Raw genomic sequence first — 16,136 nt, 5'->3', positions numbered from 1 at the left:
TACGTTGGCTACGGCCCAAGGCAACACATGGTCCATATTGTTCGGGGGGGGGGGGGGGGGGGGTGATTCCCCCCCACGTCCTACAGCCCTGTCAAACCTTGAGCTCTGTGAGTTGAAAGAAAAGGCCCTTTGGAAGTGAAGTGCCACAGGAGGAGACATGCCTCGCAGGCACTGTCGGAAACGGAAAAGTTAGTTTTTTGGTATAATTTAGTTAAATTTGGAGTTATGTGTTTGGCTGGCTGGGGTGGGTGTGTCTGAGCACGAAAACAGCATGGTTGTTTTCATGTGCGCAACCTAACACACACACACACACACACACAAACACACACGCACATATTAACTGTATATATGTTGATTTTGGGTGTGCCAGTACAGTACAGTGACAGTAAGTACAGTAGAGGGTACAGTAGAGGGACCCCCCCACAACTCTGTCAATTCTCAACCGTTTCGGACGCGGGGCGGAATCAGGCCGGCACCCTGGGTGCGTTCTTGTGGGTCTGGTGTGGGGGTCCCCTTTAAACCACTGGTTCACCCTGGGTGTGTTCTTGTGGGTCTGGTGTGGGGGTCCCCTTTAAACCACTGGTTCACCCTGGGTGCGTTCTTGTGGGTCTGGTGTGGGGGTCCCCTTTAAACCACTGGTTCTTGTGGGTCTGGTGTGGGGGTCCCCTTTAAACCACTGGTTCTTGTGGGTCTGGTGTGGGGGTCCCCTTTAAACCACTTTAAACACCTGATCGTCCCTAGATCTCCATATATGGAGCTGGCCTGTTCTGACATCAATTGCCTGGCCTGTTCATGCCCCACCCATAAATTGGGTGGAGCACGCATTTCCAACTTGCATCGTTCAAAGTAGGCCAGTGCTCAACGGACACTGCTCTAGTTAACCAAATAAGTCATAATAAAGTGCATTGTGCTGCCTACAGTATACTGCTACTAGAATCAGAGCAGTTCTACTGCTTGCAGGCTTGCAGGATGCAGGTGACACGTGCACCAACAGGGGAGCCAACTGGAGTCTTATCTCCAAACGTGAAGAAGATCATTGATCATTGTCCGTGCCCACTAATAACAGCACTGCTTCCCACCCAGAGACACAAGAGGCCAGGGGGCTGTATTTTGCGTGTCTTAAGTACCAGGTCTTATTACTTAACTTGAGTAAACGAAAGAGCTGGAGGCGTGATCAATGCTCTTTCGCCACTCAGAATAGACAAATGGCATTGATCACGCCTCCAGGTCTTTAGTTTACTCAAGTTAAGTAATAAGACCTGGTACTTAAGACACGCAAAATACAGTCCCCCGTCTGACCAACCCAAAAGAAGCAACTTAAGGCCACATTAGCAGGCGTGAGTGCACACTATATGCACATGCCACACACACACACACACACACACACACACACACACACACACACACACACACACACACACACACACACACAGTTTATTAATAAAGCATCAAGATAGGTTTGACCAATTTAAACCTATTATACATCAGTTAATAGACGACCTACACCCTCACAACAGGCTTGTAGATCGGTTTTAAAAACACCAATCTAGGGAATATTTTGGTGGTCCTGATGTTTGAGAAGCACTGCTGTGAACAACATTTAGGAACATGAACCCCCAAATAAGCAACCCACAAACTACAAGCCACTACACAGTAAAACAAGCCTAAAGTCGGTTACAATAAAGCACTTAAGCAGACTGGCGACACTTTTCTCCAAAGTGTTGCCGGCCCAGCATTGGTTCAGCGGCAGATTTGAACTGGACAACACAACACCTTCATACCGTCGATGTCAGGGCAACCGCTTTTCCGTTTCCATTTTTATGCCGACACGTCAAGTTGCAGCCGCGCGCACGCGTCATTTCCAACCACCAGCTGTTAAAAACCAGGAAAAACCAGGAAGCTCTATAGGCGCTTTCTTGCCAATCAAATAATCGCTATGGGGTGACCAGCCAATCAAATCATCGTGTTTGTGTTCACACAAACAGACAAAGCTGGGCATAGGAGGCCTTAGAAAAATGAACGGTTTTAAAGGTTTGAGCCCGACGGCAACAAAATTCATCACACGCTCTCTCTCTCTCTCTCTCTCTCTCTCTATTGCTGCAAACAGCCTGTAGGCCAGTGGATCTCACACTTATTCTCACACTACACTTCACGGTTCAGGTGCCCCTCTTATGCAAATAAGATTGGCTGGCGTGATTGGGTGGGAGATGTGCTAACAAATTAAAAAAAAGTAATGGCAAAAGTTCCCCTTTCTGCCGTCATGATGAAACAGAGTGAGTATGCAAATATTTGATATACCGTTTGATATCGCTATATTTGCAGGTGAATACATGATTTCTTTGGATCGGGATTGGATTTCAGGGGGCGCGGGGGGGGGGGAGATACACTCTATAGCCTTTCAGGAAATTACTTTGTGATTAGAGTAGACAACAAAAGCATTGTGCTCTAGTCTCCTCCTATCACTCTGCTTTATTACTACAGACACAAACCGATGCCACCGCTCACACCGCCTCAGTTCAACTTATTACTACAGACACAAACCGATGCCACCGCGCACTGCACCGTCTCAGTTCAACTTATTACTACAGACACAAACTGATGCCACCGCTCACACCGCCTCAGTTCAACTTATTACTACAGACACAAACCGATGCCACCGCGCACACCGCCTCAGTTCAACTTATTACTACAGACACAAACCGATGCCACCGCGCACACCGCCTCAGTTCAACTTATTACTACAGACACAAACCGATGCCACCGCGCACACCGCCTCAGTTCAACTTATTACTACAGACACAAACCGATGCCACCGCGCACACCGCCTCAGTTCAACTTATTACTACAGACACAAACCGATGCCACCGCCTCAGTTCAACTTATTACTACAGACACAAACCGATGCCACCGCTCACACCGCCTCAGTTCACACTTATTACTACAGACACAAACCGATCCCACCGCGCACAGCGTCTCAGTTCAACTTATTACTACAGACACAAACCGATCCCACCGCGCACAGCTTCTCAGTTCAACTTATTACTACAGACACAAACCGATCCCACCGCGCACAGCGTCTCAGTTCAACTTATTACTACAGACACAAACCGATGCCACCGCGCACACCGCCTCAGTTCAACTTATCACTACAGACACAAACCGATGCCACCGCGCACACCGCCTCAGTTCAACTTATTACTACAGACACAAACCGATGCCACCGCGCACACCGTCTCAGTTCAACTTATTACTACAGACACAAACCGATGCCACCGCGCACACCGCCTCAGTTCAACTTATTACTACAGACACAAACCGATGCCACCGCGCACACCGCCTCAGTTCAACTTATTACTACAGACACAAACCGATGCCACCGCGCACACCGCCTCAGTTCAACTTATTACTACAGACACAAACCGATGCCACCGCGCACTGCACCGTCTCAGTTCAACTTATTACTACAGACACAAACCGATGCCACCGCTCACACCGTCTCACTTCAACTTATTACTACAGACACAAACCGATGCCACCGCGCACACCGCCTCAGTTCAACTTATTACTACAGACACAAACCGATGCCACCGCGCACACCGCCTCAGTTCAACTTATTACTACAGACACAAAACGATGCCACCGCTCACACCGTCTCAGTTCAACTTATTACTACAGACACAAACCGATGCCACCGCGCACACCGTCTCAGTTCAACTTATTACTACAGACACAAACCGATGCCACCGCTCACACCGTCTCAGTTCAACTTATTACTACAGACACAAACCGATGCCACCGCGCACACCACCTCAGTTCAACGTATTACTACAGACACAAACCGATGCCACCGCGCACTGCACCGTCTCAGTTCAACTTATTACTACAGACACAAACCGATGCCACCGCGCACACCGCCTCAGTTCAACTTATTACTACAGACACAAACCGATGCCACCGCGCACACCACCTCAGTTCAACTTATTACTACAGACACAAACCGATGCCACCGCTCACACCGCCTCAGTTCAACTTATTACTACAGACACAAACCGATGCCACCGCGCACACCGCCTCAGTTCAACTTATTACTACAGACACAAACCGATGCCACCGCGCACGCCGTCTCAGTTCAACTTATTACTACAGACACAAACCGATGCCACCGCGCACACCACCTCAGTTCAACTTATTACTACAGACACAAACCGATGCCACCGCGCACACCGCCTCAGTTCAACTTATTACTACAGACACAAACCGATGCCACCGCGCACACCGTCTCAGTTCAACTTATAACTACAGACACAAACCGATGCCACCGCGCACACCGCCTCAGTTCAACTTATCACTACAGACACAAACCGATGCCACCGCGCACACCGTCTCATACCCATCACATTGCTTTGCGACGCGTTATGATCTTGTAGATCTGCCATTTATGAAATATTTCCATTCAAATTCGATTCAGAAAAAAAGAAAATAAGCCATTTTTTTTTAATCGGATTCAGATCTAAATGGGTTAAACCAAGTATAAATGATGCAATGTCCTGTAGAAATAGTCCGAATTTCAAAATGTAATTGAGTAAAAGTACCAAAGTATTGGCATCAAAATGTACCAAAAGTAGAAAGTACTCACGATAACATGCAGAATGTCCAATTACAAGTTTTCAAATGTAAGTATTTTTATATAGGCCTACAGTACGCATTGTGAGCTTGTAGATTGGCTATTTTCAAAGGTATATACTAGGGCTGAAGTGTTTAATGTAGGCTAATGTATGTTTTGTAATAATAATCAAAGTAACCAGACAGTAAGTAAGTAAGTAAAAGTACCACATTTGCCTCTGAGATGTACTGTAGTGGAGTAGAAGAAAAAGTATTGGAAATTGGAAATACAATAAGTACAAATACCTTAAAATTGTACTTAAGTACAGTACTCAAGTAAATGTATTGTTACTTCCCACCACTGGTGATGGGGGGGGTCTAGGTCACATGAGGAGACTTCAGGTTACAGAGGGCAAAGCTTCTAAAACATCTCCATGCAGTGTTGGTGAGGGGTAACAATGGCAGCGTTGAGGTCAACGCTGTTGTTTCTCTCTGATGTAAACAGTGGTACAAAGAGCTCGACTGTCCCGCACGCACGCACACACACAGACATGCGCACACACCCGCGCGGTTATGCACGCACGCACGCACACACACACACACACACACACACACACACACACACACACACACACACACACACACACACACACACACACGGATCATTGAGTTCACAAATAGGGTGCAACAGCTAATCGAGCTAATCATTTTCTTACCGATTACGGAAAACGAATCTTTGATCCTTTAATAAAACAATCAATTACTAGTCGTCGCACACTATTATGGGCATGTCATTATATGATGTGAAGAGTTTCAGAATATAGTGAAAATAGCCACCCTACTGCATGTGCTGACACCGCATCTCATTGCACGCTGTATTGTGAGCTTGTAGATCGGCTACTTTGGATCAACTGAAACTTTTTGTGTGGGCCTGTCCTAAAAATGAGATCTGTGAAACAGCATGAAAGGAGCACAGTATAGGGTTTGTAGATCGGCTATTATTTGCTGCACAATATGCTTCCATCAAAGACATTTTGGCTTTTATGGACAATCTGTCATTTGGCGACTGAGAACTTGAACCCATGAAAGCAGCAGGTGTTTACTGTTTACTCACTCTATCAGGCAGACCGCTATAACAAAGTCACAATGCTGCCACACAAACTGTGACGTTTGCAGTTAGTTGAGCGGCCAGAGTGCGGTGATTAAAACTGGACACGCATGTTCACTCCTTTGTTTTTTTGTGGGAGAGGACTTAAAAGCTCCCAAAAAAGGTCAGAAGGGCATCTTCAATCCCCATCCCACGCATCTGTTAACAACTGGTCAGGATTGTGACCAAAAAAGAAGTATAGCACATCTACAGGCTCAACACTAAACCAGGCCGAAGCATTGATCACTCTACTACGCTGGCAGAGCAGGGTCAGCCCATCAAGTGCATCGACTGGCCCTGCCCTTTGCGACAGATACAGATAGTCCCCATTGACCGCTGCAAAGAAGTGCATGTTGGGAATTGAGGGGGCTACTATGGTCCTCTAGTCTACAGAGGACCATAGACCAGGCAGGCTTGTTGCTTGTTTATCAATGTTGGAGGATCCTAATAGATGTCTGTAAGCACTAAGCAGGCATTCAGAGTTGAAGCTACTGGAGTGTGTGTGTGTGTGTGTGTGTGTGTGTGTGTGTGTGTGTGTGTGTGTGTGTGTGTGTGTGTGTGTGTGTGCGTTTGCGTGTGCGTGTGCGTGTGCGTGTGTGTGGCCGGCCACTGCAACCACGCAGTGCAGAGAGAGAGAGAGAGAGAGAGAAAGAGAGAGAGAGAGGTACAGTACAATGTGTGATGCTTGCTGAGCCATCACTGCCGATGCCAATATGTGGGGGCCCATGCATGTGTGTGTGTGTGTGTGTGGGGGGGGGGGGGGGGAGCATGCATGTGCGAGAGCGTCAGGTTACTTTTTAAGATGAGTGTCTTACATAAGTGTCGGTAAGAAGGAGAGCAAAAAGCATGCAGTGGGCCGGCCGGCTTAGAACAGTGGCTACCGTGCAGGACTTACTGGATATGCAGACTAGAGTATAGCTGTACAGCGGTTATAATAATAATAATAATAACAACAACAACCTGCCATTCAAGCTGACATCATCATACCAAAGTGTGAAAGACTTTTAATTGTCATATTTCTACCTGTTGAACCCACACTCCATTGCAGTGGTTCGATGGACAATGCCCATACTGTAGCTCTGACAGTGTAAGTGTATACAGGTCCATTTGGTTCCATACGTGTTACTGTACACACATGGAACCAGAATTACAGATCTGTAGGGGTCCATTTGGTCCATTTGGTTACTATAACTGCAGGGGACCCCCCCCCCTTGGCTTGAACCCACCTCAACAACCCCACTTTGAGGACCACCACTGCTCACAAGTGGTGGTCAACTCAACACGGCCTCGGGAACCGTCCCGGGTGGTCACTTATAAAAGCTGGAACAACTTACCAGTCCGTCACAGTTGCTGATGGCCACCGAGGCCTGGGGCATGTCCGACACGTCCCCCGTGAAGACGCAGTCCCCGTGGATGTGCTCCTGGCCCCTCCGCTGGAAGTCCTCCTGCCACTCCACCACGGCGCCCGGCGCCACCAGCCGCCGGTTGGCCCTCAGGCGCAGGTGGAGCTCCACGCCGAACACGGTGACGTTGAAAAACAAGTGCTGCTGTTGACCGCCGGTTGACCGGTTGGAGGAGGAGGAGGAGGGCATCTGAGGGGCACTGCGGGCAACCCTTCTGCTGCTGCTGGTGCTGGAGTGAGTGTCGGTGCCCGTACCGGCGCCGGTGCCGGTGCCGGTGCTGTCAGGGGCTGACGCGGCGCCACCTGCGCTCCCGGACACCACGTGGGAGATGTAGCGTCCACGAGAGTCTGTGCTGAACGGCACGATGAGTCCATATTCACTTAACTTTCCAGAGAGTTTTTCTGAGGAGGGACAGACAGATAGATAGATCTATAGGACCACGCAGTTCAGTGAGGAGGGACAGACAGATAGATGGGACAGGGACAGACAGATAGACGGGACAGGGACAGACAGATAGACGGGACGGCGCAGTTCAGTGAGAATCGCCATCATTCATTCACAGACCAGTGTGGTGGCCACTCACCTGTATACTGGTATACACATGCACACACACATGGCTATAGGCCTATATGAGGTCAAAAGAACCTGCACTATACTTACTTAAAGAACCACTATAAATATAGTTTAGTAGGCAGATGTGTTGTGCGCGTGTGCGTGTGTGACGTGTGTGTGTGTGTGTGTGTGTGTGTGTGTGGAGGGGGGGTCATCTTGACTGAACTTGATATTTACATTGTGGCTGAATTTGAAACAAAACAAAGTGCACATGTGCAAAACTTATACTGAAGTAATTAAGTTATATATATATATATATATATACACACGCGCACACACACACGTACACACCATAAAGGTTTAGTTGACCAACACTTACTGTATGCTATCCAAATTCACCATGAGCAGACTATAGGCTACTTTGTCATTCCTGTATGCAGCCACAGTCAGGCTATGCAGCAGCCAGTAGGCTATGCAAGACAGTTGCCGGTATGCATACCACTAGATAGTTCTGCTACAAAGAGGCTGATGCCTTTAGTAGTTATATCGTCCCATGGCAGTGAGTGAGTGAGTGAGTATGAAAATGAAACGAGAGAGAGAGAAAATATGAATGACTCACCATGCGACTCTGCGGCGTGTTTATGATCCAAAAACAGCAGACCGAGTGACAATAAGTACACCAATAAATACATACAATCCATAGCGAGGGCTATAGTGCGGAGAGAGCTGCCACTTCGGCGGCGGAGAGTTGGACTTTCCTTTTTGCTATTGTAAAACTTTTTGAGAGGAACGAACGGACTCACTCACTCTCTCTCTCTCTCTCTCTCTCTCACTCACTCCACCTCCTACTGAAACACCGCAGTGGAGTCAGTCAGTCCTGTGTGAGAACTTTAGTAACAGTCTTGAACTTCAGCGAAGCGGTCAAGCATTCTTCTGAATCTGAACGAAAAGCTGACGCCGGGATCACGATATTCAACGACAACAAAAAAGAAAGTTGCTGCATATTATTATTAGTCTTGCTGTGGCCACTGTTGCACTGGATAGTGTGGTGGATACAGCCCCATCCATGGAGGAGAGAGAGAGAGAGAGAGAGAGAAAACCCTCGGGTGCTGATGACGACAACTGCAACGCGTATTAAAAAAGCGATAGTTTTTTTTGGAGAGGTAGTAGTCCAGTTGTTTTATTATTTTAAGACTAAAGAAAATAATGAGGGTGGGGGGAACAAGACAGACACACACAACACAAGATATACACACACGAAACCAGCTGAGCTGAAGTTGGGGGGGGGGGAATGGAAAAACAGAAAAAAATCTAACGGTTGAGATGCAGTCTAGGGAGACAGACTGTCCCCGTACGATGAAACATCTGCCGCGCAGCAGGGCTGCAGTTTACTGACTGGCCTGCTATGCTGCAACTCCACACACAACTTAAAAAGCTTCCCGTGTATATACCTCGCTCGTACGACGGTGGTGCATGGTGCCAGAGCGGCCGAAAAATGGCCCCGATCTACAAGCTCACAACGCGTCGCGGCAGCCGGGCCCACGACACGGCCGTACGACGAGCTTGAATTTTAGGCTATACTCCACTACTCTGTCTGACTGTGCAGGGCCATACTAGAGTTATGAGGTCTGAGCAGGGCAGGCATACCGGTATATACCTTCTCCCCCTTTGGCCAGGAGGTGGAAAGTATACTAAAGTAAGCCCAGAATACAGCCAGAGGGATGTGTATTTCAGGAAAACACCCCAGCACAATTATAATGTGGCTGATAGAGAGGGGAAAAGGCTAAATAATATATTATGAATATATTTTGAATTTACGCTTAAATGTTGTCCTACTACCTGTAAGTATACTGGCTGCAATTTTGAGGTATTGTTCTGCCTTTATCAGATAGTGTAGGCCTACACTTCACCACTTGCCTCGCCCTGGTTGACAACGTTAGCATTAGCATCAGTGCTATTGCTAGTCCCAGGAGCAGCAGCAGCATCACCTGTCTCGTCGGACTCGCTGTCTGCGTCTTCATGTGGTGGTTTAAGAAAGAAGTTTGAAATCAATGGAACCTTTTTCAGTAATTTAGCAGTCTTCGCATCCTTAATCTTTTTAGCTTTCCTCTTGGAAGAACCGCTCGCCGGCATATTGTCTTAATTTGTCTATGTCTCAAATCTTACAAAACAAACGTAAACCAAATTGAAAAACGCCCCGCCTCAATGCAGTCACAAATCTGATTGGACAAAACACAGCCGGATGCAGGGGTCACATGAGTTAGTGTAGACGGTAGTACTATAGGTAGCAGGCAGGTATATCAAAATAAAATGTGGTTAACCGTCCACAATTTATTAATAATATAAATTATCACCACATCACCTTAGTATGTCAGCTTAACAGCTTGATTTTGAGCTTCTACTGCATTAATGATAACAAATAATTTTATTCATTTCACTAAGGCCCAAGGCCAATAAGGGTAACAAAATACAAATACAAAATATGTAATTTTCTCAACAATTATGACAACATTTATTTAAAGTAATAAGTGATGATAGCCTATAAAGTTTTTGGTGCTGCACAAAAAAAATCACTATATTTAATTATTCATAATATATTTGAGCATTTTGAGGCAACAACATATTAATATTTGCAAATCTGCCTGAAACAAGTAATCAACATAATAATCCATTATATTTCTAGTCTTTATAGCTTCAGGATATACCTATAATTCCTGGTGGTCAGGGACGGGGTGGGAGTGACTCCCATTAACTTACAGCCTTCAAGGCCCCCGGCGGCCTGTGGCCCCTCTTCAATGGGACCTCTCAAAGTGGGCCCCTTGAGGACCACTGCTTCACAGTACGGTGGAGCAGTGGTCCTCAAAGGGCCCACTTTGACGCCCAGCCTGTAGGGCCCCAGCCCCCAGGAGCCTGCGCTGCGTTTGAGGCTCAGACCGAGGGAGAATACAGAGCAGAGGAGGGGCCCACACACATTTGAAATTGGTCCTCAAAGGGCCCACTTTAAGGGGTCCCCAGTAGGGGACCTCCATTCTGGGGGGTGTTAGAGGCCGGGCTCCAGGGGCCCTTGTCAGTGCCTCAAACCCAGTACTGCGCGACGCGGTCCAGTTTCCGCGAAGGGCCCCTGGGAGCCAAGGGCCCCTGGGCCGCGGCCCAACTGGCCCAATGGCTAATTTGTCCCTGGCCTACAGTATAAGTTGACAATGGGGGAGAGTGATGGGGACTGGGGAGTGACACGCAGCAAAGGTCATGGGATCAACTTGCCTTGTGAATGTCTGAAAAGCCCTATCTCTATCTGCACCACATCAACTATGACAACTTGGACACATTCCAGACACCATAGATATTGAATATGGATCATATATGACATTTTGATCCATCCATCCATCCATCCATCCATCTTCACCCGCTTATCCGTAGTCGGGTCGCGGGGGCAACAGCTCCACCAGAGAGCTCCAGATTTCCTTCTCTAGAGCAACATTAATAACTTCCTCCTGGGGCATCCCGAGGCGTTCCAAGGCCAGTGAGTCGATGTAATCCCTCTATCTCATCCTTGGTCTGCCCCGGGGTCTCCTCCCAGTGGGACGTGCCTCGAGGACCTCCCTAGGGAGACGCTCGAGAGGCATCCTAACCAGATGCCCAAACCACCTATAAGCTGGCTCCTTTCCAAGCGAAGAAGCAGCGACTCTACTCAGAGTCTCTCTCGCGTGACTGAACTTCTCACCCTATCGCCATCTAAAGGAGTTAATTAAGCTTTTGGGCTGCTTGGCTGTAGTACTGTAGAACTTGTGGAAACGTCATATTTTATGTCCAAAAAACGGTTACTTCAGGATTCTAATTAAAAAATAGCAAAAGTAGCAGAGCTACAAGCTTGTTGATCTTCTACTTTTATTTTGCTGCTTCTGTCTGACGTTGTAGTGTGATCAAGTAGGACATTCATTTACAAAAAGAACAAAACACGAAAGGTTATAATATGGAGATAAAAGTCTCTGCCCGACAGCAACCAAATTAATAAATTAATGTCTAGGGCAGTGGTTCTTTAAAGTGGGGTCCAGGGAACCTTGGTTTCCTTGAGGGGGGTTCCAAATGGACTCTTTAAGGTCTATAACTCTGAGAGAGTATAAAAGGACCCTTAGGTCTATAACTCTGAGGGCTGTATTTTGCGTGTCTTAAGTACCAGGTCTTATTACCTATACTTGAGTAAACTAAAGACCTGGAGGCGTGATCAATGCCATTTGGCTATTCTGAGTGGCCAAAGAGCCTCCTGATCACGCCTCCAGGTCTTTAGTGTACTCAAGTTAGGTAATAAGACCTGGTACTTAAGACACGCAAAATACAGCCCTGAGAGCGTATAAATGACTTCGAGCTAAAAGGTATTTGGACCAGTGGTTCTTTAAAAGGTGGGGAACACACTCGCCCCATGCATTTTCACTCACACCTCAGCAGTTCTTGTATTCTTGTATTTGTTTTACTGAGGTTAAGTTAACCCTAAAGTCTAAGGTTCGGCATATAGTTTTATTGATCTTAAGTTTAGGAATAACTTAAGGTTATAGGTTTACCCATAGTTGAACTGAAGTTACGGTCAGGAATAAGATTAGATAAAGGCATATATTTACTGAGGTTACTTTTACGAATACTGAGGTGGTCGGATATGACACGGGCGAGTGTGTATTGGGGGTGCACGTTCTTGTATTCCTTAAAGGTCTTAGTTGGTTCTTAGTGGTTCCATTTGCATTCTCTTCGAGGTATGGGAGTCCTTGAAAATGAATGTGTGTGTGTGTGTGTGTGTGTGTGTGTGTGTGTGTGTGTCTGGGCTCAGACTATGAGGACCTCCCCCATTGCCTAGAGATGCTGCAGTCTCTGAAGGATAATCATCTCCATGCTCCTTAGAATGGACGGTCAGCGGCGCTGCGTTAGAGCAGGTGTGGGTTTTTATGCATTCATCGCCCACGGGCATCACGCAGCAACGGGGAAGACTTGACTGCCGTCCAAGGCCCTGCATTAATAAGCAATGGAAACTAACCACAGCATTAAGAGATGAAAACCATTAACTGCCTTGTAAGAAGTTTTTATGCACTTTTTTCCGTCCACGGCGTAAAAGACCCATGAGAGAGAGAGAGAGAGAGAGAGAGGGTTTTTCATTTTGTAGTATGTCCAAAAGGCCTGGGTGACATTCCACAATACAGCATAGTATTCAATTAGATGCCTTGTTTTTTCCCCCCTTCTAAAATGAATAGCCGCAGTCACAGGCTGTGGTTTAGGTCTGCATGCACGCACGCACGCACGCACGCATGCACACGCACACACACACACACACATTATTTTCTTCTGTTGCATGCTGCCTGCGAGCTCTCTCTCACTTGCCCTGCACAGTGTACACTTATTTAGAGGCATAAGTATGTACAGTACACTGACTCTGCCCTGTGTTTATTGGTATTAGGCTGCATGTGGTAATTATGCAGTGGTGGGAAAAGTAGGCTACTCACATTTCTGACTCGAGTAAAAGTAGCCTATTATATATCAATACTGCAATGTAGAAATACTATTTTCAGCAAAGGCAATAGGTGTAGAGGGGGGGGGGGGGGGAGAGCACACCATGTGCAGCTGCACCTCAAATATAATCACAAACGGTAAAGAGAGAGCATGGTGTTGTGCTATGGAAATGTGCTCTCAAACCGCGCACACTCACACGCACACACACACACGCAGGCACGCATGCATGCGCGCACACACGCACACACGCCGAAGGAAGTAATGGAGAAAAGATATCCTGCAGTACTTTGATCATATCATTACATTCCACTCTGCAGTATCTGTTGATATTTCTGTGCAGATAAAGTGCAGCACTTGAGGCCTCAAAGCGAGATGATTGCAATACAGCCTATATCACTTTACCAATTTCAACAACATGAGACTGCATGCGACTGCCAACGAAGAAAAGCCCTCAAGTGGATTTCCAACAAAGAGCAGAAAATATAGGTAGACACAGCAGTTAAGTCCCAGAATGTGTGAGAATGTCTAGTTGCAAAAAAACTACTTTCTGGCCTTGACAGCCCATACATCCAAACAGAAAAGTCCTACTTGATTGTATTAAACAACTTTAAACTCACCAACATTACAGCTGTACGGAAAGCTTGAATTATCCTCTTTCTATGTGTTTCATAAAACATGCACCATAGACCATGTTATGAGTTACTTTTTGTCAAGAGATTCTGTGCAGGTGATTATTTTCAAGTGTCAGTATTTGGAAGCACTCGTTTTCAATATCACAACATCCTGCTGCCTCCTGCATTATGTGCAATTTAGAAACAGGTGGTACACCGGAACCGTTGAGTGATTTTCAACGAGCGCTTCCAAACTCCACTTCTAGATGAGGGGGTGTGTCCCAGTTGAGAACCACTGCTCTCTGCCATGGGGGCGACTGTGGCTCAAGAGGTAGAGCAGGTCGTCCAATGATCCATGGGTCGGCGGTTTGAATCCCGGCTCCTCCTGTCTACATGTCGAAGTGTCCTTGGGCAAGACACTGAACCCCAAATTGCTCCCGATGTGCTGGTTGGTACCTTGCATGGCTTCCGCCGCAATCGGTGTATGAATGTGTGTGTGAATGGGTGAATGTAATGCACAATCTATGTAAAGCGCCTTGGATAAAGGCGCTATATAAATGCACCATTTACCATTTACCATTTGCCATGCTCAAGGTTCAAGGTTCAAGGTTGTCTTTATTTGTCTCCCTTGGGAGAAATTTGTCTTGGAGACAGAGTCACAGCTGCATACAAATAACAGACACGTTCACATACGAAAAGGAAAAACATCATGAAACACCCACATACACAAAACAGAGATATTGCACACATTCCCTTGATAAAGTGCAACTAGTCAAAAAGGTGCTCTGAGTCAGTAAAGTGCATTCGGCAATCTCTGATTGAGCATTTTGATTGACAGGGGAACAAAAGAGTGTTTAAATCTATTATACACACACCGTGGAGTTCTATACCTCCTACCGGATGCTGTGCAAATTGCGGAAATTGTAAATTGCGGAAAGCTCGTAGCTTGTAGAGCTTGTAGATCTGATATTTTCAATAGCTAAAGTATAACATAATGCTTCATTGCCAAGCCATGATCGAGGCCCATAGGGGCAGGAGCCAACTCCTGTTTCTGCAGCGTGAGGCAGCTTGGTGTACAAGTAGGCTACTGTACACCCCCTGGACATGACGCTAGTATGTCCCAGGGAGTATAGGGACCTCCCCAAGCAGGGAGGTCATATAGGTCCCATTTTTACAGTCTTTGGTATGACCCGGCCGGGGATCGAACCTCATACTCCCAGTCTCGGGGCGGACACTCTGACCACAAGGCCACTGAGCTGGTTATAGAAGCACTGTTTATAATTGATCAAATCCCTGGTGATGAGGGGTTCTGGTTTTGGAGGCATGCAGGCACACTCCTCCAGCAGCGGGGTCGGTAACACTGCCTTCATCCATACAAGGAGGAATCAAAGAGAAGTACGGGGAGGGGGAAGAGTACCTCTCTCTCATCTCCAGAGGGAAGCTTTTCACATGAAGTTCATTACATCCCCTTGGAGCCGCTTACCTTCCTCAATGCGGCCCTTTGTCCAGCGCGGTAATCTCGGGATCCCTCAGAACTGCTAGCTTGAGTTACACGTTGGAGTGTATCTGAATGAGTCTGGAAGGCATTTCAAAGGCGAGGGGGGTGGAGGGGGGGGGGGGGGGGAGGCGGCCTCCATATCATCCAACCATGGGTCTTCATGTCCTGGGCTTATCTTGACCCCAGAGTCAAGTTGGCCACATATTGCAACTGAAGAGCCCCCCCCCCCCCAACACAGACACACACACACACACACACACACACACACACACACACACACACACACACACACACACACACACACACACACACACACACACACACACACACACACACACACACACACACACACACACACACACACACACACACACACACACACACACACACACACACACACACACACACACACACACACACCTCCTGCCACCACCATTCCCCCATCCATATCCCAATGTTGTTTTTACAGATTCCTCTGAGCTGATCAGAGTTAAAGCCTCACTTACCCACACTCAGTAAGTACGTAGCAGATATACGCGTGGTGAGCTTGTAGATCTGCTGTTATTAAGGCATGAGAAATGATTCAGAGACAATTGTCTTGCAAGATTATTATTGATTACACCTGAGTATATATAGGTGTCATCCTCTGGGGCCGACCAACCTTCCAGGCACTGGACCCGGGATGGAAAACAGACTGGTTTGCCAGACTGGTGGACGGATGTCATTGTTCCTTAAACCAGAAACCTAACCCTAAGCTCAGTCTCAACCGGCCACGTAGGTCGCTAACCCTAACCTCAGTCTTAACAGGCCACGTAGGTCGCTAACCCTAACCT

The 16,136-nt window shown here is 47.1% G+C and overlaps 1 protein-coding gene across 2 annotated transcripts in view; it reads right to left on the bottom strand.

The window, feature by feature from the left end:
- The window catches only part of adamts14 (ADAM metallopeptidase with thrombospondin type 1 motif, 14), a 90,524-nt gene extending 81,519 nt beyond the window's left edge, over positions 1-9,005 (bottom strand). For both annotated transcript variants that reach the window (XM_080789685.1, XM_080789684.1), the window contains exons 1-2: positions 8,324-9,005; positions 7,084-7,553 (exon numbers count right to left, since the gene is read on the bottom strand). In XM_080789685.1, coding sequence (XP_080645811.1) covers positions 7,084-7,553; positions 8,324-8,405 — 552 coding nt within the window. In that variant the 5' untranslated portion in view covers positions 8,406-9,005. The remainder of the gene's footprint in view (positions 1-7,083; positions 7,554-8,323) is intronic.
- Between the last annotated feature and the right edge of the window lie 7,131 nt (positions 9,006-16,136).

Source organism: Protomyctophum bolini (genome assembly GCF_963924005.1).
Source record: "Protomyctophum bolini genome assembly, chromosome: 18".
NCBI lineage: Eukaryota > Metazoa > Chordata > Actinopteri > Myctophiformes > Myctophidae > Protomyctophum > Protomyctophum bolini.
The sequence above is the reverse complement of the archived record's forward strand: the minus strand, read 5'-3'. Positions and strand labels throughout refer to the sequence as shown.